Raw genomic sequence first — 25,649 nt, 5'->3', positions numbered from 1 at the left:
AAAGTACATTTTAGTGTGTATAGTAGTTTTATTACTCCCAGTTGTTGGGATTACAGTGGTAGTCTTTAGGGAACTTTCAACAAGCCTTTTCTGAGACAACATGAAAAAAAACATCTAAAATATTCTCTACACAGAGAAACAACAAATGTATGCTCACCATGAATGGACCGTAGTGTTCTTTTAATTACTGATAATCAGCTGGTCAAGCGTGACTTTACTTCCCACCGATGCACACCGCACGTGTTTGCGTTGCAAAATCAATGTGCTGTACTGAGATATTTTGTTGTTGTCCGGGCTCGAATCAGCACCATTTCAGCCAGGGATATTTACTTACGTTGATTTGTCAAAATTAAGCAATTTAGGCACTTATCAAGAAACTGGTAAAGGTTATGATGACACTGCTACTGAAAGAAATTTAAGCAAAATATTACTCAGTCTTAAAAGTGAGTTAAAGATGGAGCAAAATCTACAGACTTAATCCACATACACTTTCTAGGCTAACCTCACAGAACATGTAACTAAAATCTAAAATAGTTCGACGAGGCCTCACGCCGAGCATGAACTTTGCTTTCACAGCACTGAGGAGACAGGGATGCTTGTTTTACTTTGCTCAGACATAACGGCAGACAGCCAATAGTACCTGCAGGTTCCCGGGGTGTAACATACTAATCTATACTGGACAAACATTTAAAAGTGCTTTACATTAAGGTACCATCAATACATTCACCTCTACATTATGAAGTCATCTATAATACCACACAAGTAATGAGTGAGCTGCAGTTCTTGAGCGTTTCCTTTGGCAAAAGTAACATTTGCTTTTAGCAGAACATATGGAGTGTATGGAGGAGTGTGGGGCTCAAGGAGGAAGAATTCATGAATGCATTTAATACACTCTGTCGTTTTGTTTCATCTTATATGCTGATCTTAAAGGACAGTTTGGCATTTCGAGAGTTATGCTGTTTAGCTTTCTTTGCCGAGTTAAATGAGAAGATCAGTACCACTGCCACAGCTCTACACCACACATTTTGAGATGAGGTGACATTAGTCTGCACCATGCCTAAATATGATTAATCATGAGCGTTGTGCACTTGTATTTGTACTGCCTGCAGATTATGGCTGCTGCATACACACCGAGGAACTGTGATGACTTCTGTTTAATTTAATTTGGATGCTTGTGTCTTACATGGCTTCATTAGCCACATTTAAAAGAGTGATACCGCTTTCATTAAGGAAGAGTCATGTGTGAAAACATTTTTGCAAGACTGGATTTAATCATTTTACACTGTTTTCTTAATGACTACTATGGAGTTTATTGACTTTTTCAGGGTTCATTCACAACCAAGGTCTACCCTTAGGGTAGGGGTGTCAAACATGAGGCCCGGGGGCCAGAATCAGCCCAGCAAAGGCTCTAATTCGGCCCACTGGATGGCTCTGGAATGAGTGAAGAAGGGTATAAATGAAAAGGGCATAAATGTATTTTCGTCCTGAAAATGACCTCTCCCATGGCTTTTCATACTACACCAAAGTAATTAATCAATAGATAAACTATTAAATTATAGTAAAAAAAACAAAACAAAAACAGGAAGTGGTCAATTTTTTTTCCAATAATCAGTGGTGCATTTCCTGATTTTGGCTGAGCTGATGTGTGCCACACTTGTGCAGAGTCTGCTTCTTTCAGATAATTCTTAGGAAACACAGTGGACCTTGGGCTCCAACTTTCTCAAGTACAGTACTGTGCAAAAGTCTTGAGCCAACCCTCATGTCTTTATATTTTGCTTCCAAGGAGACAGATTTTCTTGGAATTTTTTTAAGTTGTATCGAGAAATAGCTCTCCGGGCTTTAATTTAAGGGATGAACTAGTGTTGTGTCAGAACATAAAAACAATAAGTTTTAAATTGTATTTGTGGCCCCGTGTTACTGTCAGCCTGTCACAAACACATATTTTTTCCAATTTTCTTAAGCTGAATCTATAAAAAGTGAGTTTATCCATCTGCTGTTTGCTGATCATCAGAAATGTAGGGATGGTGGTTGTCAAGAAGTGATTTATAAAGAAGGGAAACAGGGAGAAAAGGCTGAAGTATGTTAAATTACACAAGAACTGCACTGAAAATCGGTGGCAACAGGTCATATGGAGTGATAAATACAAATGTGAAATTTCTGGCTCAAATATGTACGAAGAGAGAGCAAAGAGATACAACTGTGAGTGTCTACAGCCATCTGTAAAACACAGTGGAGGCTCTGTCATGGTTTGGGGCTGCATTTCAGCCAGTTAGAGATGGAAAATTAATGGAACACAGAAAAGTACAGCAACACTGGAAAGCAGTGTCTACATCTAGAGAAGAGCTATGAATGTCGTGGAGAACTATTCCTGAAGACTACTTAAATAAATGTCAAGAAATCTTGCCTAAGAGAGCTCAGGAAGTGTTGAAGAATAAAGATAGTCATACCAAAATATTGACTTTTAAAGTCATTAGAATGATACATATTCTATTTTGTGCTTCGTTTTTCAATAAATCACTGCACATATTTCCCATTTTCCTGCAAAGTTTAAAGAAATGAGGGGTGGCTCAAAACCTTTGCACAGTACTGTAGTTGCTACCAGATGTGTAAGCAGCCAATTAGCGTAGCTCAGCACTGCAAACAGAGAAACAGCTACCCTGGCTCAATTTCTATGTGGATGTTAGATAGATGGTGACCTCTGGAGATGCTGGTAAGAAGATTTTGTTCCGTTTGTTTAGAGCCAGGTTAGTCATTAACCATTAGCTTAGCTTTGTATAAAATGTACAAAACCTGAAGTGTAAAACCTGATTTATTTATTTTGTGTGCGTGTGTCTTGGAGGAAAGGGGCATTATGTGCCTAACTATTCCCCTTTAACCAGCCATAAAACCGCAATGTCTCATTCTTACTCTACTAAACATAGAAACGGTTAGCTTGGCTCAGTTTTTATAGGGGTTAAACATACATAGATATAAGGTTTTAATTAAGTGAGGTTCAGAAGTGCTGCTAAGTAGTTATTCTTTTACCTTTCAAAAGAACAAGGGTACCTATTTACTCTACTGTAAACAGCTATAGCTTCAAATTTACCATAAAAAATAAGAGAGGTATTAATCTTCTCATTTAATTCTCAACAAGATAGCATTTCCCAAAATGGCCCTATTTTTCTGTAAGTTTGTGGTTAACTGCGCTCGTAATTCTCATCTAAACAGTTTCTCTTCAAACCTTGAACCAGTTTATCAGGAGGGTAAAGTAAAGAAGAGAAGGGACGCAAAGGGTGAAAATCACCACTAAGAGCAGTGTGTAATCTTCTAGCAGAATCGCATTCACACAATATTTCGTCTATTGCACATTAGACTTCTTCACGGAGGCCGTTTATCCTTTCTCCCTCTGGGTTAAGACAATGAACTGCCAACAGTCGCTGCGGCTGCAAATCCAAAATTTCTTCTCTGTAATTAGAAAATATGACCTTCATTACAAGGCAGATGGCTCTTTTTTTATATATATATAGCTGTGATTAATTGTGCTGGCCAAGTGTTTAAAACCATCTTCATCAAATTTGAAAAGGAAAAAAAAAACAACAACAAAACTGAGTGCCAAGTGAAACCTGGGCACTCATTCATTATGTTAAAGGTTAGAAGTCATTTCTAGTTGTTACTCAATTTTTTTCCTCAAAAGTCTATAAAACGTCAGCAGGATTTTTGTTTTAAAAAGCCAAGTAAAGAAATATTCTCATAGCAGCTCTGCCTTGAGATGTGTTTACATAAATAGAAAATTAAAAAACAAAAACAAAAAAAACACGCAAAAGATTAAATAACAGGGACAATGCAAGTGTGGAAAGCAGGAGTTTAAATTAAGACAGCAGAATAGGAGGAAGTGTAGGAAAGGTTGGAGGAAGGGGGTTAAGAGCTCTTGGCACAAGGGAGGGAGGCAGGGAGGGTGGGATTGCTGTCCTCCATGTTTCAGTCTCTTAGGTGCTGCTAATAAGGGCCTTTTGTGTGTCCAAAGATCCCGATGGGGAAGTGTTTGACGTGTGAGGACCACTGAGCAGCCAGCTGGAAAAACTTGACATCGTTCCACTCGACGCCATCGATCAGCACTGCGGAGGAAGAGACAAACGGTTACACGCCGAAGCAGTTCTACCTGCCAATCTAGCAAGAGGTGACACACTTCATCCATTCATGGCGCTTTAGGGTTTTGAGTTAGCAGCTGAGTGAATGTGTAAAAGCACATGGCCGTGGTCTTCTTTGGAGTTCATTATGAGATGGCTTTTTTTAAACTCTTAACAAGGTTGAAACCTCTCTGAATCCTGAGGGTCCTTGAATAACAAATACTCCTTCTAGGTATGTGCAAGGCACCCATTATTTTGAATTATCCAGTACTATGCTTCAAACAGCTCACAATTTTTATGGATTCATTTCCTGTTGATATGAGTGACGCTAAATTTTGGGAATAAATGCTGGACATGTAAAGTATTCCTCTTATCTTAAGATCTGAATCACCAGATATAAACGCCCCTCCCATAAAAATAAACATGGCTTTTCAGCTGAAATTCACACGGTCCTCTTCATGATGTAACAGGTGTTACTGCTTTCAAATATTAACTGCCAAACTGCCGTACCGCAGTACACGGAACAAAAAGTGCTTTCAGTATGAAAGTGGTTATAGGTCTCAGTTCCACAGCTCATGCAAATTTTAAACTTTAAATTTTGCAGAGTTGCTCATTGGAGCTGCAAAAGAAAAGTGTAATTTCAGCCAGCTGTTAATAAAGTAGTTCCACAATAGACCAGATAGATTTCTGCATTCATTAGAGTGTCGAATGTGACAATAATTCATCAAAAATAAACTACAAATTTCTGAGATTTGACTTATAAATACTGTATTTTAAATAGGATGTACTGCAGTGTCTGCAAGGTAAAGTACTATAATCACATCAATAAATACTGCATGTGTGCTCACGGCCACATTATTAGGTTCACTAGGTTGTTGTTAGGTTTGGTTATTTTTTGGACTATTATGTGTAAACCCTAGAGATGGCTGTGATAACGTCAGTAGATCGGCAGCTTGTGGAATACTCAGGTCAACTTGTCTAGCACCAACAACCATGACGTCTTGTCATCTTGACCATGTCTACATGCCGAAACGCCACCATGTGATTGACTGATTAGATATTGATTAGTACGAAGTGGTCGGCGAGGAACAACTCCTGATCTGATCTTTTTAAAATGTGAGTAATCAGTCAAAATAGAAGCAGCTGTGATCTGTCTGAGGATGTCTGGGCCGCTGAGAAAGAAGAGCAAACCGAGCAGGAGGTCTGTGCAGAAAATTACCTCTCAGCATGGTCTGCTGGTGCTTGGCAGTGCAGATGAGGCGGCTGATGCCCTCAATCACTTGACTCTTTGACTCCACCTCCTTGTCTTTGCTCTTTTTTGGCAGGAACATGACTGGCAGAAGGGAACAACAGAGATGCACACTGTGATCTCAGAATCTTTCTGGTCTCTGAGGAGTCGTGTGTGAAAACATTTTTGCAATCCTGGATTTAATCATTTTACACTGTTTTCTTAATGACTACTATAGAGTTTATTGACTTTTTCAGGGTTCATTCACAACCAAAGTCTACCCTTAGGGTAGGGGTGTCAAACATGAGGTCTGGGGGCCAGAATTGGCCCAGCGAAGCCTCTAATTCAGCCCACTAGATGGCTCTGAAATGAGTGAAGAAGGGCATAAATTTTGGACTTTTAAATGTATTTTCAACCTGATTAAGACCTCTCCCATGGCTCTTCATATTACACCAAAGTAATTAATCAATAGATAAACAAACAAAACAGGAAGTGTTCTATCAACTACAGAAGTTATTTTTTATAGAATGGGACTACAGAAAAAGAATATGATATTTTCTGTGAATTAACAAAATATTTCTGTTTTATAGTTACAGGGCAGTCTGAGCAATGAGCTACTAGAACATTTTCTGTGATTTTACACATTTATTTCTCAGTTTAAGCCTGAGGAGTCGTGCTGACAGATCTCTTTCTTTGCCAGAGCGGTTTTTTCTTTTTCATGTAGAAAACCTGAGATATATGGTTGAAATTGCCCTTCTTTTTCTTATACTAAGATATTATGTAGTTAAACTTCTTTATACTGACAGAAAGGCGGAGTTTCACAGGACCGGCCCCCTTACTGTAAGATCAAAGTGGGCTGTTTGCGGCCCAAGATGCAAAATTAGTTTGATACCCCTGCCTTAGGGCTTCCCACCACTGCACCAGCGCACTGTGACAACACAATCATACAACATACCCTTCTTATTCTTCTCCTTGGTCACCACAGTCATAGACATGGTGGGCTGGGAGCTTGGCTCTGCGCCCCCCAGTGGCAGCCGGCTGACCTGCAGCGAGCGGAAATTGCACTTGAGAGTGTTTTTGGAGGAGGAGTCTCGCTTCTCCACATCTTTCTTCCTTTCTGTCGGAGCCACCCAGTAGTCCACCTGAAGCCCCATGAGCTCCACCTGACCACCAGAGCTGCAGGAAAACAGCAATGTTGATACAGTGAAAAGGCTTTCATTTTAAACTTTATTGCATAAATTACATTGATTGATTGATTGATTGATTGATATACCTTTATTAGTCCCACAAGGGGGAAATTTCATAAAAACAATATGAGATAATATAGAGGATAGAGCAGTATCATATAGGAGGAATTCACGCGTTCATTTTCTTTAGGAAAATGTACATAAATACAGCACTATATAAGAACACAAACATGGTATTCATTTTTAAAATAATTAATCTGTCTAGTTTATCCACACTGCTTCTCTCTTTTGATTCTTTGTTAAATAAACAATGGCACACTAAAATATTTCTACATTTTAGAAGCTGCGAAAAAACAGATTTTTATATCCTGCTATGTGAAACTTCAGATTTTAAAGAAAAGATGTGCTTAAATGAAACAAATGAAAGACAAATATGCAGCTGTGGAATACACGTACAAGTCGTAAAACGTTACAGATTTTTGTAAAGAATTTGCATCAGTAGCTTTGAATGTGAAAGCTGGGACCCCTCAAAGAGACTGCGTTGCATAAAGCTTCTTGCAATGTGCCAGTTTGGCTCTTAGACTTTGTATAAAGTCTCAGAAGATGAAATATCTTGTGGCTCAAGCATTTAATTTTAAACTTTGTGCAGAGACGTTGCTTTGATTTACAAGGACATTAGTAAAAAAGAACTTGATGTAATTTCCCTCCAGCAGGCAGCACATTTTACCTGTAAGCACAAAAGCTGGTGTTGACAGAGGGAGACGAGGGCGGCGTGGGCGATGCCTCTTTGAAAGCGGGTGATACCTGTGGAGGGGTGGAGGAGAGCAGCGAGGAGCCCAGAGGCGCTGCATCATCAGAGTCTCCTGAGAAAGGAAAAAGCAAAAAAGAGCTGTGAAAGGAGGCACGTAGCATCAGGAATAACAATTTCTTGCAATTTTTTTGAAATATTGTTAGATTGCATCATACCTACAATCAGTAAATTAGCCATCTCTCAATTTAAATGACTTTAGACACAAAAATGTCTTCTTGTTGACTTGCAACACTAACATGAAGCTCTTTCTTTATTATTTAGTCAAAATCTCAGCATAACAAAGATGATATAACATCAGGTTCTCAGGATTAATTGATACAGTATAAATCAACAAGTCCTTCTGGAATTGATTATTAATGCCTTGAGAATATATTTATATCTAATACGCTCATAAGGATCAACAGGAATGTAGATATGGTGATGTTGCTCACTTCATTCAGTAAAGCTGTCTAATGAAGTCTTATATAAAGGTTTAACATGCAGCCTATGACCAAACATCTCTTTTAATATTCAACAACCACAAAGTGGCCAAACAGTGGTTTACCTGATGTTGCAGATGTTTGCTCCACAATGCCAACTTTCACCATCTGAAGAATAGAATGGAAAAGCAAAGGTTTATCACTTTAAGCATCACTTCAAAGTGCCACAAAAACCCACAGATAAACTGAAAAGTGCAGCATTTACATCAATCAGACATAACACTGTGACTGCCTAGCTAAAATTGTGCAGATGCTCGCTTGGATTGACATCTGGGGAATCTGGACGCCAAGTCAACACCTTAAATTCGTTTCTGTGCTCCCCAAACCATTCCTGTTCAAGTTTTTTTCTCTGTGGCAGGACACATTATCCTGCTGAAAGAGGATGCGAATACGATTTCTATAAAAGGGGGTACATCCTCTGCAGCAATGCTAGGTGTGGTACCTATCCAAGTAACATCCACATGATGTTATGCTGATGCTATGCTATGACGCTATGCTTGATGCTGGTTCTTTCAATCAGAACCAGCATCAAGTTTTTCCATAACAGTGCGGCCTTCACTCCCCACGTGCATCAATGAGCCTTGGCTGCCCATGACCTGTCGCTGGTTCACCACTGTTCCTTCCTTGGATTGCTTTTGACAGATACTGACCACTGCAGACCAAGAAAGCACCACAAGAGATGTAGTTTTGGAGATGCTCAGACCCAGTCGTCTGGGTCATCGTTCACCTGCTTCAAGCTCATCCATTTTTCCTGCTTCTAACACATCAACTTTTAGGACAAAATGTTCACTCCCTGATATATCCCACTGACTGACACGTGTCACGATAAAGAGGTAAACGTCACCTGTCAATGGTCATAATGTTATGCCAGAGAGAGAGAGATAATACTTACCCCAATAAAAGGAATGAATTTCTGACATGAATCCTCATCCGGGCTGTAACGAGTGCAGGTAACAAGAAGGCACAAGGAGAGAAATTAGAGTTTGATCAAAATAAAGAAGCTGGCTCTAAAGGGAGTACATGCTACAAGCATTTCCTAAACTTGGCTACAAAGAGTACTACAAAAATTATTTTTTGAAGATTATAATTTGAAGAAATGTAAATCTAAAGTTAGTAACATTGAAATCTAGTCATTAGTAGCTTGTGCATAATGACTTTGGGTGATGCTGATTTCCATTGTTTTACATCTGGAAATAATTGAGTCCTCTCTTGCATAGGGAACTATGCAAAGCTCAGCCACACATGCTGCTTGGATTCAACCTCCACTAAAACGGGTTCACTTCCTGACGGCAGGCCTCTGATTGGAGCTGGAGAAGCAGAGAGCAAAACATGCAAGCTTTTGGCCGATTTGGGGCCTCGAACAAAGCCATCAAATCACTGCAGCACCAGACTGGATCGACCTAAACAGAGTCATGAGGGCGTTCAGCAAGGCAGCAAGTCCATCAGGGGAACAACTCAACTACAGAGTCATAAAGGAGTCGATGAAAAGGAAGAGCACCAACCTAAGTCCAAAACCTTTTGGCTCCATGCACTACCTGTGAGAGGTAGTGCATTACAACATTTAACAAGCCTTCTACAGTGTGAACTATTTTCCTGGAAATACCCAGAAAAATAGCCGGCATAAAGTTCTACTGTACTGTAGGTCTACGTGTTCTGAATGTAAAGATGTTCAGCGACACGAAAGGTTGTTGCTCTTGCCTTGAAGAAACCTGCCATCGCCCCCCCAGGGAAGAAACAGAGAGACTACAGAGGAGGGGGAGAGAGAGAGAGACAGCCTACAGTAGGTAACGGTTTGTTTTCCCAACACAAACACATCTCTGCTGTAATCACTTCAGAGCAGCCGGAGAGAGAGAGAGCCTGATGTCTGCCTGGTATGGATCACGACAGAGTACGTGAGTATTGTTCGAGCCACTTCATCCATTCATTAAATTTAATGTTTGATATCTGAAAGATGCACATGCACGTCAACCCATGTAAACAGTTGAAGACAGCTGAATTATGAACATGCACTTTACAGAAGCATTTATACTCCTCTAATTAAAATAAGCTTGTTCCACGTCCAAGAGTGGCACTTCTCAATGATCTCATTAATCTCCAAATATTTTCTTAATAATTCTCACTGAAACAAATTTGCACAATTTCCAGTAACTTATTAAAATTATTTACTGAACATCCAGAAGAGTCGTCTAAAGATTTACCTCAGATTTATGCATGGATATTTACCTACAGGCAAGCGCATATAAAGAGTGAAACTCCACTATAAATGGATATATACACTTGTGCTTATTAAGCTATTACATTAAATAAAATAAAAATAATCAAATCACCTGGACTTCTCTAGGACACAGCCTGTTAAAATCATTTAGAAATAAATTATATTCATACAGTAAATGAATGCTGCCTATTAAAAATGCCTCACTCTGCCTGTTTAGCCATTAAAGCCTTACAGACTCATATGCGTAATTTGTGTGTACATGTATAAAAATGTTTGTCCGATATTAAACTGAATTCAACCAAACAATGTTGTTGGTGGTTGCAGTTCATAATTAAATAAAAGACGAGTGCATCAACATAACACCCTATTTTTGCTGACAGTATCCACATTTCATACATCTTAGTAGATAAATAACAGACAGACATGAATGGCCGGGAAGCACGAAACAGCAGGGAGGGAGAAACAAAAGAGGCTGATTGTAAATGTTCACCTGCCACTTTAACAGCATGATTGTTCCTTGAAAATTAAGGCAATGAATCGTTCTGTTTCAGCAAACGCTTGCATAAATGCAGCACTAAAAGCTCTTCAGCGGATGCTGATAAAATTTAATTATCAAAACACTGGTCCAATCAAAAGGAATCAAATCTGCTTCCTGCACATTAAAAGTTCACTAATTAAAATATTATATCATGTTTATTTAATCCATACCAAAACATGCCAATTCCTGTTTGACAGAGAATTATGTGCAGGGTTATTACTGCTGTAACATCCATTTAAATCAGTTTTCGTTAGCTTTTAGCACATTTAGCACATTTAGCACAGAGATGGGCTCAGCTCAGTTTACTAATCACCCAATAGTTGTTTCTTTATGAGCAGATAGAAATGATATATAAATCTTCCCCTCTCTATTACAACTACATTACTTTTGACGGTTGTGTTAAACACTGCACTACGAAGCTATTACTCTCTCTACCACAACAGCCTTGTTTGCAAAAACAGTGGGCAACTAAAGAATGGAGAAAGTAAACAGCTACTCCAACATCTAACATTAAAGTTGGTCAATTAATTAAAGAATTAGGGGTTTTTAAACATCTGATTCCAAGAGTCAGGGGAAATATCAAGATGCAAAGCTAAAAACCTAATCTTGAGATGGCACTGCATTGAAAACAAACATGCACAGCAGTGGAAATATCCACATGGTGTGAGAAGCAGTTCTGAAGAACAGTTAAACCTCTACATGTTAATAAAATACATGAGGCAGTTCTCATTTGATATACGTGCCAGAAAGTCTTTTGGCCTGACCAATCAAAACTCGAATTCCTTTTTTAAATTGACCTCCTCTGGGCCAAACAAGAGGGGGACCCATCTGGCTTTGTACGAGTTCACAGCTCAAACAAGAGCGTGCATATTACTAGAGATGCTATCACTTTAGTGCACCAGACTTGGGGAAATATGCACATGTGTGAAAGCTCCGATGTTGAATGAGATACACATGTTTTTGAACAACCTATGCTTCCAGAAGGGAGAATTGCAACCAAAGGAGGCTCTGAACTGAGAAATGGGGAAACATTTAACTTTGAAACTGATAGAAAACACACACAGTGGTCACCGTGCTCCTGTCACATATATATTTTACACAACATCCTAACCAATGGGGTTATTTTATTTATTTTTAAATATCTTTATAAGCTGAGAAATGCAATCAGTGTATAAAGCTCCTTTTCATCCTACTGGCTGATTTCATAAAAACGTCTAAATCAAAACTTTATCTGGTGCAGCTTCAAACATCTCATACTGCTCCTGTGTCGTTGCAGCTTTAGTCTGCAAAGCTTACAGTGAAAACTTTTGATAATTTAGCCAGCTGTTAAAGCGACAAGATCCAAAAAACAATGAGAGGGTTCAAGGAGAAATGCGTGAAACACAGAGAAAGCGCATGAATCACCAGGCTACATGAGAAACAGACTATCGTTCACAATACCTTACTGCAAAATCAAAATGAAAGCTCTTTTTCCTTCAAAGAAAGAAAACATACAACACAAAGATAAATCATGTTATTCACTCACACAGTGATGGAAACACAGTGATGCTTAGAAGACACACTACCCACCCCCACACAAACAGACAAACCCTGCAACATTAGTGAAACTATTCACTCAGTATTTCTTTCAAAAAGGGGCTGAATGGAAAACAGAAGGTGCACCTCATGTCTGTGGCCTTTAATCTTCCCCTGAGCTAAGCTGGCTGTTTACTACTAGCAAATGTTAATCTACTCTCCGTAGTTAATGTTTGCTTTAAAACCTTCTTGTACGTGTGAATAACTTGCAGCATAGAAGCATATTTACAGTGCAGATATTTTTAATTCAATTTGTAATGTTCAGGGAGATTCTAGTAACTTATCACTGTGGATTTCTCTTTAAAAAAAACATATAAAACCCTGTTTAAAAAATACTGAAAGCTCTGCATTAGAAGCATTTGTTAGAGGAAACATAAAGACTCAGACTTTTTCACTGTAACGCCCAAAACAAAGGCTTCCATGCATCTCTGATAACAAGTAGATTGTAACTCTGAGGGTGAAATCCTGAGAAAAAAAACGCGTACCTCTTCTGCTTGTAGGTGAGCATGGCCTCTGCGATAGGGAGCTGATGAGCTCCGTTAGCTCCCACCATATACTGTGTTACCCTGGAGACGACATCTGGGCTCTCCTGGACTGTAAGGGAGATGGTGATTAGTGCCTGATTACAGAGTCAGCAACATACAGTATTCACTCACCAGCCATTTTATTAGGTATACTTTACTGCTACCGGTATGGATCAACTGTTGCCTTCAGAATTACCATAATACTTGTTATAGATTCGACAAGGTGCTGGAAATATTCCTCAGATTTTGATTTGTGGGCTACACATCCCTGATGAGAAAGTCCAGTTCCCAACATCTCACAGGTGCTTCACTGGACTATGATCCAGTGACTGTGGAAGCCATTTGAATATAGCAAACTTTCTATCATGTTCAATAAACTCCTTTGAGATGATCTGAGCGAACGTAGGAGCTAAAATTGAGACCACCAGACACGCAGCATTCGTCTGTTGTCCAACTTTGGTGCAAACTGTAGCCTCGGTTTAATGTTCTGAGCTGACAGGAGAAGGATCTGGTGTGCTCTTCTGCTGCTGTAGCCCATCTGCTTCAATGTCTGGGGTGTTGTGCATTTAGAGATGCTCTTCAGTGTTACTGTCCTGGCAGCTCAAAGAAAATCTGCCACTCACTGGATGTTGTTTTTTCTTTTTCCGGACCATTCTATGTAAAACCCTAGAGATGGTTGCATGGGAAAATCCCAGCAGATGGCATCAATGACCATGACACATTCAAAGTCCTTTAAATCCACTTTCTCCCTCATTTTTAGTTTCAATTTGAGCTTCAGCAGGTTAATGCCTTATTAGATACTTGTGTTAACAAGCAAATAGGTGTACCTAATAAAGTGGCTAGTGAGCGTGTAACATCATAATCATGTTTCTGGTTAAAATAATTGGATTTCACTGGGTCTTTAAAAGCTCTTTAAACTGGGAACAAATGAGTGTTATGTTGTTCAAAGAAAGGCGTGACAGCCCACCAACAACTGGAGCCTCTGGTTTGTGAAACAGGTCCCTCCAGGCAGCATCTTGGAACAAAGTGTTGTATCGATAGTCAATAGTGCCGAGATACTTGGAGACTGGGTGTGCACCTAAAGCCAATGGAAGAGAGAGAGTCGTGATTAAAAAAAACAGTGCAGAGTTGCTGCAGCTTGACATCAATATCACCACCGCGTTTCCAGCACAACAAGGTTAAAACTAATATTAACAGCACTGCACAATTTAAACAAATACAGCACTTTTAAATATTGAAAAATTAGTAGAGCACAAGACCTCTGAAAAAGCTGCTGGTCTGCTTTTCACAAATGTGCCAGTATGAAAACAAACACAATATCCAGATGGCTCATGAAAGTTTTTAGCTTTAGTGGTCAAATCCCACAAAGCTGCTTTTGCTTCCTTACAGTGAGGCCCTGAGCGCACGTCGCTTTCTCATTTCTCTCATTTGTGCCCCCTTGTCTCCTCTGTCCTCAGTCCTCCTGCCTGTGCCTCTGTATGCCATGCTAAAGGACATGACCGGGTCCCAAAATCTATCTGGAGGTCAGAGGTCGGAGGAGAGAGGAGGCTTGTGTGAGGAGATATAATTGATATATTTTTACATGCAGCGTATAACAGAGTTGCACACAGCTGGGATATATAAACCAGGGAAGGAGCAGAATAATTTATGTCTATTCATAAAGTGTTTGAGGTATTTATAAATTGGTCAACTATTTGATTTTTATTAGAAGTGGCCTTAAAAATAAAAATGTCACAAACACAGTTATATCAGGAATACAGCAGGATTTGAAGCAAGGATTTTGATAAATGCGTGTCACCTCAGCTCCTCTCTCCTTCTTTCTTCCCTGGTTGAAGGGACTAAGATGTGAGGAAAGGAATCGAGAAGGCACAAACTGAGAAATGAGAACGGAGCCTTGACTTCCTGTATAGCAGCTTGACTTCCTGTTTAGCAGCTTCACTGCTGATTCTGACTGACTGTGACAGAAAATGCTTCTGGAAAGCAAAACCCAATATAATAACTTATGTGAGAAATCATATCGCCCAAGCTCTGCTGAATCTCTAACTGCAGAGCTCTAAACCACCTATGGCATTAACATCAGCACAAAAACTGTGTGCCGGGAGCTTCACAGCACGGCCTCGCTTTTCCTGTCGGTGTAATGTGTAAGTGGCCCAACACTTCTGTCCATATAGCATACGTGCCACTGGTGCACATAACAACAGAAGAGACAAGAGCTACACCATCACTAACCTAGAGGGATGATGAGGAACCTCATGTAGCCGAGCCAGTCAGGAGTTTTGTGGGACAGGTGGTCCACAAAAAGCCTCAGAACTGCACTGAGGTAGTGCTGCGCTCCGGCCACCGCTATCTTTATAGGAACAGGCGTCTGGGAGTTACAGTTGCAGCTAGGGAGAAAAACGAGCAGCGCAGCTCTGGATTACTGTAATATGAATCCACAGTGTGCGTGCTTTCATAAAACATGGGAGGCAGACTTACAATCTCTGTATGCGGGAGACGATGGTGTTGAACGCAGCTTGGATGTCGGCCGTGGTGCAGGTGCAGACCACTGGCAGATGGTGGTTTTGCAGCATGTCTGAAAGATACTGAGAGAGGAGGGACTCCATTATAAGCCAATAATTAATGCTCTGCAAACATTTAAACACTTAAAAACTACTGGTCAAAGAAAATTAAATGAATTAAATGACCTAAATGAAAATTATATACAAGTAAGTAAGACCTTTATCTTTGAAAAGGCCTGCTGCTTACCTGGCCCTGCCAGTCAGACGTGTTGATGAGGATGATACTATCAGGGAGGTGGTTATCAGATACTAGGATGTGGTTAAGTTGGTCATACACTGTCTTTCTGGGAATCTAGGGAAGTAAAATAGGTAAACCTTAATGTTAGGTTAATGTTAATGTAAGATCTCATACTTTTCTTTTCTGGCACACTCTATTAGGCATGTCTATGAATACATTAACACACAGACACACATTACAATAAGCACCTCTGCCCTATACATATATACTGCCAAAACAGTGACTCTCTTGCCTGAATTGAGAACAATCTTCATATTAACTGTTTTAACATTCCTGGGCGCTGGCTTATGCTTTCTGGCTGAAATGAGATGGTCTGGTTTTGAGTTCACCCTGCCACCCTTTGTTATGTGTCTTCCATCGACACGTTTTTCCTCCTTTCTTGTCTATTCTTCACTGCTGAACTGTCAAATAAAGGCTAAATGCCAAAAATAAATCTTTAATATTCAGAAAATCTTTCCCACACCTGTGAATAAAAGAAAACTCAGTTTTTGGTTTGTTTTTGGTTTCCCCTGCACTTCTACCCTCCTACCTGTAGGTGGCATCTGGTATCCAGAGACCGCTCATTGTCCAGGCTGTTGGCCCTCTCATTCTGGGGCCTGCTGGGTTGGCGCTCCTTCAGCGACGTGCTCCTGCCTCGCCTGCCTGCCAACTTTGGTTCCTGCCTGAAAGCAAAAACAGCAAAGGAAGAGAGAGACAGAGGATCGTTTTTACAGCTCGTGGAAGTTAAACAATTCTTTGCATTCAGACACGAAGAATCATGCATACGCATTTACAGCGTTGCCTTTACAGGCTTGAAATAAGTGTGTTATCATTAAATTATGTATATTTACCTGTTGGATGAAATGATAAGAGACTCTGTTTTGGTCATTTTGCCACTCGGTGGGAGTCTCTCTAAAAATGTGTCCATGTTGTCCATCTCCAACTCTGTGGTCGGGGTCACCGCCTCTGGCTGCTCCTGAGGGAAAACAAAAGCATAGAAAAACAGGAACAGTGTTTATGAGCTAAGAGCTGGCAGATGTGTTTGTGCATTCTTGCTCTTCAACACTTTTTCACATCTTAAATGCCTTAAGGATCGTCTTTGGATTACAGGTTTTATTGACAGTCTTACAGAGAACACAGGAGATCTTCTTTAGCCTTTCTTAGATATAATAAAATAACAATATTGAGTCAGGGCATCAATCTGAAAAAGCTTAGGTTCACACTCACAAAAGGGATGTTATCAGACACGCCGTCATCCCCGGTGCACTTGGTTTTATCTGGGTCAATCTGGAACGAGGTTGTGGGAAGAATAATAAACATCACCTGGATTTGATGGACTCTGGGAAACTTTAATTTCAGAGAAAGTAAAGCATTGTCTGACTCGACATATCATCATGAATTGTTAGTTCAACTAAAGCCCTACAGCTTCGCAAACAGGCAACCAGAGGGATAAACCTGAAGGTTGAAGGAAAAGTCTGAGCCAGAGAAGCCATCAGAGCAGCTCACCTGGCTCCAGCTGTTCACTCACATGTTATTTAACTCATTTGTTTAAGTGAAGGAGGAGATTTGAAATCAATTAATGTGGAAGATAAGCAGAAACTACTTGAGGCCATTTGGTGTTTCACAATGTGCTCGTGTGTCGGGGGTCTCACCGGGCTGGGAGGCTCCCTGTGGCTCCGACTGCTGTGGATGCTGCCAATCTCAGTCTGAGAGCTCGAGAGGGAGAGACCCTCAAAATATGGCCTGAAACAGAAGAAAAATACATTTGTTTCACATCATGTAAATATACCTGCTTAGGTTTATTGACTTGGCAGTCTTACACGGCCAGTTTGTCTTAAGACCAGAAATGAGTTCAGTCTGTTAAGCATCCATTCCTAAGAAACAGAAACAGGGAGAAACGGCTGATCTATGCCAAATTACACAAGAAGTGGACTGAAAATCAGTCTTATGGAGTGATGAATCCAAATCTGAAAGTTTGAGTTGTGCAAACTCTGTTTTGACTTGCATATTATATTTCCAAATAAGTTTTCACGTGTCCCAATAAACTCTGCACCTGTTTCCCAATTTCTTATCCAAACATAAAGACATGAGTCTTTTGGGCCGTTTTATGAATCGTTTTTAAACATTTTCATTATTCAGGATATTTTCGGAAAAATATGGACCAACTGTAACAAATTAAAAAGAATTTCTGCCAACGTTGCATTAGAGCAGGTAAAATGGACGCAGCTGCTGTGAACTGGTTTGCCGACTTACACAGAGAACCAGGTTTGACTGATACACCAAGTAAACTGCAGATTCACACCTTGTCAATCAAAAAGAGGCCACATCCTAAAGCGTGCCCCTTCTTTGTTGTCTATTTTAAGGAATATTTGAGGGAATATCTTGTAAACGGGAAAACTATTTACAAAATAAACACTGTGCTGTATTAACGAAGAGCTGAAACTAGTAAAGGTACGGTGGCCCTGAGAGGCCAAACGGACTGCAACTTAAGAAAACACCAGCAATAAGAAAAACGCTGCAAAAGCACACAAAACACAACGGAAATAGGAAAAACAACAACGGAAACAGGAAAAAAGAAGACAGAAATAGGAAAAAACGGATTTCCAAAAGCACAAGGGAAGTGTTTCTGGGGAGACAATAACCCGACGGACCAGTTGCAGGAACCCAAAGCATGGTAGGCGTGTTTTATCACGATTCATATAATAATGATGATGGATTTTTAGGCTAATAGTTAGGCTAACACACTTACCCCTCATCTTTTCTTTCCTCACAAAACCGATAGATCCTCCACTTCTTTTATGTGTCTCCCAGCGCAATTCTTAGCATATTTTGGTTCCTGCAACTGGTCCGTCGGGTTATTGTCTCCCCAGAAACACTTCCCTTGTGCTTTTGGAAATCTGTTTTTTCCTATTTCTGTTTTGTTTTTTCCTATTTCTGTTTTGTTTTTTCCTATTTCCGTTGTGTTTTGTGGAAGACCAGAAACTACATCTGTCTTTTATATACAGTCCATGTAGTCTAACCAGCAGGAAATCCATGGACACCATGGATAAGTATGTCACTCACTTCAGTTTAGGTTTCGGCGTACTGAGGACGCTGTCGTCATCATCCATGTCTGGGCCGCTGTCGCTGGGGTTCTCAAACTCCACGCTGTCCAGGTCCACATCCTCCTCCTCCACATCAGGAGGCGGCTCTGCAGGGTCTTGCTCCGAGTCCAGCACCTTTACAAATACAAACATCACATATCCGATGGCTCTGCAGCTCCACAGTCAGACGACCAGACCAACGCAAGACGGTGACACTCACCTCATCTGAAACTCTGAACCTCTTCAGAAGAGCCACCACACGCTGCTTAAAGTTCTGCTGCTAAAACACAGGAGAACAAACGCAGAACCGCACGTCAGATTGTGACCTAGTTCTGATTTACTTCGGCCAGTACAAAAAACAGCTGCAGCCACTGCTGAGCAGGAGCTCCTCCAATTTAGTCATTTTACCAGCAGTAGATACATTTGCAGTGTTGGCTGGGTATCGATTTTGCCGTGTGTGCTCATGTAAATCGATAATCAAGCAACATCATCCTCCATCTGCTTTCTGAGGCTTTCATCTGCTGCTCCGGCTTGCTGAGCCTTATAACATCCATCATCTGCTGTTTAGGTTTGTTGAAAAGCAGCTAATTATAGGTGTATAATGTAGTATATGTAGTAGTTTTACCTCAAATGAAAATGATTCTATGGAGCAAAAACAGGTAAAACCCACGAGTCAACTGGACTCCCGAGCCCTTTGTTTTACAATGCAGCAACAAAGTTTCATCAGAATCTGGAATTCTTTTGTTGTGGTTCAGAACACATGCCAAGATAAAGAAAGAAACTAAATTATCTTTACAAGAGAAGCCAATTAACCTTGGTTAAGCTGTTAGAGTGCAGAAAGGCGAAAATGACGACAAAATTAATCTAAAGCTCTCTAATTAACACGGCTTTCTTCATCAGGCCAAACTCTTAAAGGTTAACTTGTCACGCTGTGGTTGGATGGAGAATTAACCACACATTCACTTTCACAGAGAAAGCTTTGTTTCCCTGCAGGCAGAGATGCTCAGACTAGACCTCCAGTTGCTGTTTCACATCTCTTACTCTGGTGATGGAGGGAGTCCTTACAATCGACCTCCTTTGCTTCTTTGGCTTTCTCACGTCATACTCGTCATCCTCGAGATCCTGAAAACATGAAGGACACAACATGTATATTTTTAAAAATAAAACAGAGAGAATACAGACTGACCTGAATAATGCAAAACATGTTATCCCCCCAAATAAAATCACCTGTGGCTGCACGGCGTCATCGCTGGCCTCCTGCTCTGAGGAGAAGCTCTCGTACTCTTCTTCTGAGTAGTTATCTGGAGACAGCAGGCAAATTAAAGACTCTGAGTGTAGAAGATGCTTCATACATTTTTCGATGACCCTTTAAAATTTGACAACCAGCCAGTTTCTAAATATATGCACGATGTTGCATGCTACCTGGATTTTATTGCTTTCAGGGTGATTAGAGAAAGAGAAGTGGGGGAAAAAAACACTCTAAACCCTGTGAAACGCCACTCTGTTTAACTCCTCAAGCATATTAGGTGATTATGATGGCGTCCTGCTGTTTTTGCCTCAGAGCATCAGGGGTAATGAGAAGCAAAGCATACCAGAGCATTTGATCTTCTGTCCTCCCTGCAGGGCTGCCTCCTCATGGTCTATTGGCTGACTGGACAGGGAAAAGATCCAGATCTCTGCCACTTTTCCAAGCATGTCTTTCTGGTTGCTGCAGAGAGGCAGAACCTGGCCTCCCTCTGTCGGGTGCTGCATCACCTGCGAGAGGCCAAACATCATGAGGGGGAGAGGAAATGCCCAGTTCAGTCACCTCCTGCAGGTGCTGCACTACCTAAGAGGCTTCACACAAACAGCTGAAGGTCAAATGCCTTCTTCCACGGCACCTCAGCAGAGAACAAACCCAGGTTACTTAAGGACAATACTGCTGGAAATCAGACCGATCCTTTCTGTTCCAACAGTCTCACGAGACTGCATACATCCCCCTGCAGCAGCTTACACTGCATCTTATGTGGTAGGTTTTGTTCACAGATTTAAATCCTTTAGCTGAAACTGTAAGGACCGTTTCTTTCTTTTGAGTCAGTACAGCTCCGTGCTTCTTCTTTTTTCCCCCCAATCTCAGCTGCATAAATGTTTTTTTATCCTTCTCTCAGCTGCAGAGATGTGACCTTAATAAGCTCCGCTGAGCTTTGTCAGCCAAACGGGAACTCCTTGGTGGATCAGCATCATGTGCAGTGAAATCAAGCCGTTCATTTGTGTCTTCAAGGTTTTCTTAAAACACAAAAAGCCTGTGTCTATTATTTCCTCTATTTTTAACCTCTTTCTGAAGCCACTGTACATATGTTTGCTGATTTACAAATGCTTAATATCTCATGTAAACATCATGGAAGTGCACCTAAAACATAAAAGATTCTTCTACTAAAAATATAAGAGAATAAATGCTTTAAACCTGTGTTACTGCTAAAAAAAAACCTGTTAATTTTCTTCATGATGGTTACAGAAAATGTTCAAAGAGAAGTTACCTTTTTTGGGGGATTTTGAAAAGATGAAAAAACCAGGCCTGCTGGACAACATTCAGTACAGAGTCTCTGAAGCAGCTGTTCACTACCATAACGAGGTACAAGGCATGACAAAGATATGATACATTACATTACAACAACAACACCAACAGCTTGACTTGTGGTTTGAGATTTGAGGTCGCTGTGTGTTTCTTTAAGTTTGAGAGTCTATATAGGACAGGATCTTTTACAAGTCTGTGCCAAGGGCTCATAATCAGTCACTTGGTTTTTGGATGAGCACAAAAAGCTGCCCGACATCTCCTTGGGTTATGAGCCCTAATTCAGAAGATACTTTTATTAGAACTTATAAACCTCTAATTTGAACAACAATAAAACGTGTATTTATTTAATAAAAATCATAATCTGTGTTGAAATGGAAAAAAAAGCAACTATATCCACACAAAGGGACATGTTAAGGATAATTTAAGGCTTTCAATTATTACTTTTCAGTTTTAATTGTTTTGGCACGATGGTAGAAAAATGACCGGCACTTTTCTGCTATTAAAGAGAAACTTAAGAACACAACACAAAGTGCAGCAGAGCTCCTGAGCCCACTGTTAAAACTCGAGGGGAACAACATGAGCATGTATGCAGGGCAAGACTGTACCTCTGACATATCGATAGATCCAATCGCGAGAGTCTTGTAGCCTAAAATGGTTCGGTTCTTGTATCTTTTCCGCCGCTGGAGCATGATCTGCAGCTTGTTTCCTTCCCGCTTTAAGAAGTGTGGGTACTGAGTGTGAGAGAAACAGGAAAACAAAGAGGAAAAAGTGTAAGTTACTCATTCATATTTGGACCCATAGCTTTGAGTATAGATTTTAACAATAAAGCAAAGATCTGTTGATATTCTATATTTCACTTATTCTTAGCAAAGTCCATAAAAAGACAAAAAACAAAAACAAATTCATAGAAAAAGCCAGAACTGGTGTTCAAAACCGTCAGCGAGGCAAACTGGAGCACTGCGGGACAGTTCCTTCATTAGAGAAGTGCCGTAGTTTTCCTTCGAGTCAGCTGCACATAAGCGTAAACTGATGAACTGTTCTCTTAAAATGACAAATGTTAATTATTGCATAACGAGCAATTCAAACATCCTCAATTAAAAGTCGCCTAATCTGCCTCTTCATCACCCTGTGGGTTTGTTTTTGAAACCGAGCTGACTGAAAATAGTCCAGAGACACGCCATTAAAGTTTGCCTCAGCCTCCAGCTTGTAGTGAACGCGTGCGTGTGCGACTTGATGCTGATTTTGTTGTTGCCAGGCTTTATATCCGTGCACGCTCAAAGACTAATACATGGTTTCAGCACTGCGGAAAATACATTTCTTCATTTCTTACGAAACTCAAAATGATCTATATTGGAACTGTGTTACCATGGCAACTATGGCAATAAACCTCATCCCACGCATAGTTAACAATGTCAGATGTTACCTCGAAGAAGAACAACAAATGCAGAGTTAAGACCTGTTCCCATATGGTTTATTTGGGAACATATGTTTGGGTTTTCTTGTTGTTGTTGTTGTTGTTTTTTTAAGGTGACGATTTTTTTCTCCTTTACCTGCAGCGAGAAGGTGAGAGCCAGATCAGTCTCCACAGACCCACTGGGTGGCAGCACAATCTCATGGGACCTTAAAATCCGTTTGGAGCCCTGCAAAAACACACATGAATATTTAAATAATTTAAAAAATAATAACTTTTTGGTGTTTCATTTAATGAGGACTGTATGCTGAAAGTATTCACTCTCTCTGAAAGCTGCTACTTACTTTGCAACACTTTATACACTGTGCATATGAAGGACATAAAATGAAGCGTACTACCATTTAAAACATTTATTTAAATGACCAAAATGAGATCAATCAACATGACTACCTCAAACAGGACACACAAACCACATTCTGTTGTGTCGTGTTTATAACTGTATATAGAGCGTACCTGGATTTTTACTGCTATGACCACAGAAATCAGCTCTTTATCAAGTTCCCTCATGACGACCAGCTTCTTCAGGGTCAGACTGCACAATCTAAACACAGACACACGGAAAGAGATGAAGGCAGGAAAACATGTTTAGTTTCATACTGCTGGGGTGTTTTTAATAAGCACAAACACATGAGTCATTCACAACAACCCAGATGGTGAGTTTACTAAACACGCTCAGGAAAAGAGATGACGGCCAACAATTGCACAGAACACATACAGTACTGTGCAAAGGTCTCGAGCCGCCCTTTATTTCTTTAGATTTCCTTCCATGGAGTCGGATTTTCTTGTAATTTAGAGTTCCTCAGGCTTTCTGATGGTCTATTAAAGTTTTTCTTTGAACACTGGCTGCTTTTTATCTTATTTTCAGATCAGTCGTATAACCTGTGACTCATTCAAGCATAAAAACTGCACCTAACTATTAAAAAAATGCAACACATAACACAGTTTGACAGGCATAAAAATAAGATTTCTGCACTAAGATGATTCCCAAAGAGCTATCAGCTGAAGACTTATTTATCACATCATGGTGTGTAGTGTGTTCGGGCCTAAAAAAAAACTATCTGCAGCAAATGAACAGTATCTAAAATTCATGTCTTTAAAGGAATAGGAAAAAATCCAGTAAAGACCTAACACAAGACATCCAAGATTCATCCGGCCCTTCAGTTGATCCATCTAGTGTTCAATAAAGTCCCATCAGAAATGGTCTCGGTGGAACAGTGGCTTTCAAGTAGCGATTGTTATGGCTGAGGTATGCCAAATTACACAAGTAGTGGACTCCAAATGACGGAAACAGGTCTTTTGGAGTGATGAATCCAAATTTGAACGTCTCTCCTGACCTATTAATTGTCATTAATATGTGTGTGGAGGAGGTCAGGAGAGACCGTGAATGTCTGGTGGAGACTCTGTCATCGTTTGGGGCTACATTGGACCCAGTGGTGTTGGGGATCGTGCCAAAACGAATAGATTTATGAACACAGAAAAATAATGTCACACTGTTTTTCCATGTTTGTTTGCACACATTTCAATAATTTCCCATTTTCGAAACAGAAAGGATCCTCTGTATTTTGCCCAAAGATGCCGCCAGTGTGATCAAGCCACCGACCCACTCTACCTCCTGAGACTCGGTATAACTGTTTGTGGGTTGTAGCATTGACACATTTAGAAAGAAGAAGAAAAAAATCTGCCTTTAGGCCATGTTGCCAGAAAGACTTTCATTTAAACTTCTGTTGACATTTTTCTTTTAAAACTCTTTAACTGTGACTTTAATGGACATCTCCTGCAAAATAGGCACTCCTGCAAATATTAGTAAGTCTTCTTAGAGCTGTCACTTTCTAGAGTGGGGGGATAACTGCCATTATATACAGTGTACATAGGACATAAATGAATGATCATGTTGATTTTTACCACAGATTTAATGACATATCAGTACAGAAGCTCGGGGATTCACAGATTATGCACAGGGAGGTAGCGCTGATGTGTACGATTTGTCTGAAATCGAGAGGTGCACGACTGGCAGACACGGCGGCTTATAACAGCTGATGTGATATCATTTTGATGTAAGCCGGATAGCGGGTATAATGAGCCCCTTACTCTTCTATTTGATCCAAGTGTCTGCCAAATATTCACATTTAGGAACTTCAGCTTTAATTAATTTCGACATGAGGTTGCAATCAACCATGTGACCAGAAGCGGCCTGTGAGCACCTAAAAGTGATCTCCGTTCAGCGTAATCACAAAAAAATCCCACCTAACTGAAAGTGAAGTTCACACGAACATTTTCCTACACTTCTTAGTCTAACTTGAAGGGAACCAAGGGTTTTGCAGCAGGCCGAGCTAAATCCTCTTAGTCGTCATCAACCAGTAGAGCAGAAGAGCAACAGTGAAGGAGAACAGTGGCGGGGTAGCATTGTTAGGGTGGTGTGTGTTGAGGAGGGGAGGTTGCTTTAACAAGCCTGTCACGACTTTTTTCAGGCACTTCCTCACAAAACGTAAGAAGAAGAAAAGTTTTGTGTGTGTGTGTTTTTTCCCCCTGAAGGAGCCATTCTTTTGAGGCACTCTTTGGCTGCTTTGACTAAATCATTCAGAGCAGGCTCAGTCTGGAGGTCAACCATTTATCATCTGGCTCTCCTTTTTACGGCAAAATTAAACAGTGTGTTCACAGTGCTGCTACTTCGAATGACATCACTGCTAAATTATTCGGGTGCATTCAGGAGTAAAAGTAGCTATTCACCAAGTTTTGTTGGTTAAAACAGCCATGGGAGGCACGGGAGAGAGAAATGTGTGAGTAAAAGACCAAAGAGTCTGCATTATTAAACCATCAACCATATTCAGTGTCATTTAGCAACACTGCCTGATTGACCTTGCAAGTAATCTCACTCCTCTCTGACTTTCCTATTTTGAGAACAGGAAACGAAGAGGTGAGGCGGCACCAGCGTAAGCCAGAAGCTTCCAAACCGCACAGTCTGCTGAGCGACAATTATAAAGTCGTGGATCTGCAGCGGAGAGGTATCAATCATTCTCGAGAGAAAGGAAAACACTGCGACAGAGAGATGAGATGCCACGACAATGGCAGGTCTGAAGAAGCCCTAGCAGGCTGAATGAAGACC

At 40.4% G+C, this 25,649-nt stretch overlaps 1 protein-coding gene across 3 annotated transcripts in view; it reads right to left on the bottom strand.

The window, feature by feature from the left end:
• Positions 1-4: 4 nt before the first annotated feature.
• Positions 5-25,649, bottom strand: part of pacs2 (phosphofurin acidic cluster sorting protein 2) — a 63,667-nt gene continuing 38,022 nt past the window's right edge. Inside the window, exons 2-25 of one of the 3 annotated variants that reach the window (XM_039603647.1) lie at positions 23,000-23,087; positions 22,626-22,715; positions 21,681-21,806; positions 20,114-20,276; positions 19,749-19,822; positions 19,563-19,643; positions 18,742-18,798; positions 18,502-18,656; positions 17,091-17,181; positions 16,666-16,725; positions 16,290-16,414; positions 15,989-16,121; positions 15,409-15,513; positions 15,139-15,245; positions 14,893-15,047; positions 13,631-13,741; positions 12,625-12,733; positions 12,005-12,037; positions 8,704-8,746; positions 7,877-7,919; positions 7,249-7,384; positions 6,290-6,510; positions 5,326-5,439; positions 5-4,094 (exon numbers count right to left, since the gene is read on the bottom strand). In XM_039603647.1, the coding sequence (XP_039459581.1) occupies positions 3,976-4,094; positions 5,326-5,439; positions 6,290-6,510; positions 7,249-7,384; positions 7,877-7,919; positions 8,704-8,746; positions 12,005-12,037; positions 12,625-12,733; positions 13,631-13,741; positions 14,893-15,047; positions 15,139-15,245; positions 15,409-15,513; positions 15,989-16,121; positions 16,290-16,414; positions 16,666-16,725; positions 17,091-17,181; positions 18,502-18,656; positions 18,742-18,798; positions 19,563-19,643; positions 19,749-19,822; positions 20,114-20,276; positions 21,681-21,806; positions 22,626-22,715; positions 23,000-23,087 (2,539 nt within the window). In that variant the 3' untranslated portion in view covers positions 5-3,975. Of the gene's footprint in view, positions 4,095-5,325; positions 5,440-6,289; positions 6,511-7,248; positions 7,385-7,876; positions 7,920-8,703; positions 8,747-12,004; positions 12,038-12,624; positions 12,734-13,630; positions 13,742-14,892; positions 15,048-15,138; positions 15,246-15,408; positions 15,514-15,988; positions 16,122-16,289; positions 16,415-16,665; positions 16,726-17,090; positions 17,182-18,501; positions 18,657-18,741; positions 18,802-19,562; positions 19,644-19,748; positions 19,823-20,113; positions 20,277-21,680; positions 21,807-22,625; positions 22,716-22,999; positions 23,088-25,649 lie in introns of all 3 variants that reach the window. The other 2 variants (XM_031733456.2, XM_039603648.1) reach the window with 2 other exon arrangements.

Source organism: Oreochromis aureus, linkage group 19 (genome assembly GCF_013358895.1).
Source record: "Oreochromis aureus strain Israel breed Guangdong linkage group 19, ZZ_aureus, whole genome shotgun sequence".
In the NCBI taxonomy this organism is placed as follows: Eukaryota; Metazoa; Chordata; class Actinopteri; order Cichliformes; family Cichlidae; genus Oreochromis; species Oreochromis aureus.
Note: the sequence above shows the minus strand (reverse complement) of the source record. Positions and strands in the feature narration are given on the sequence as shown.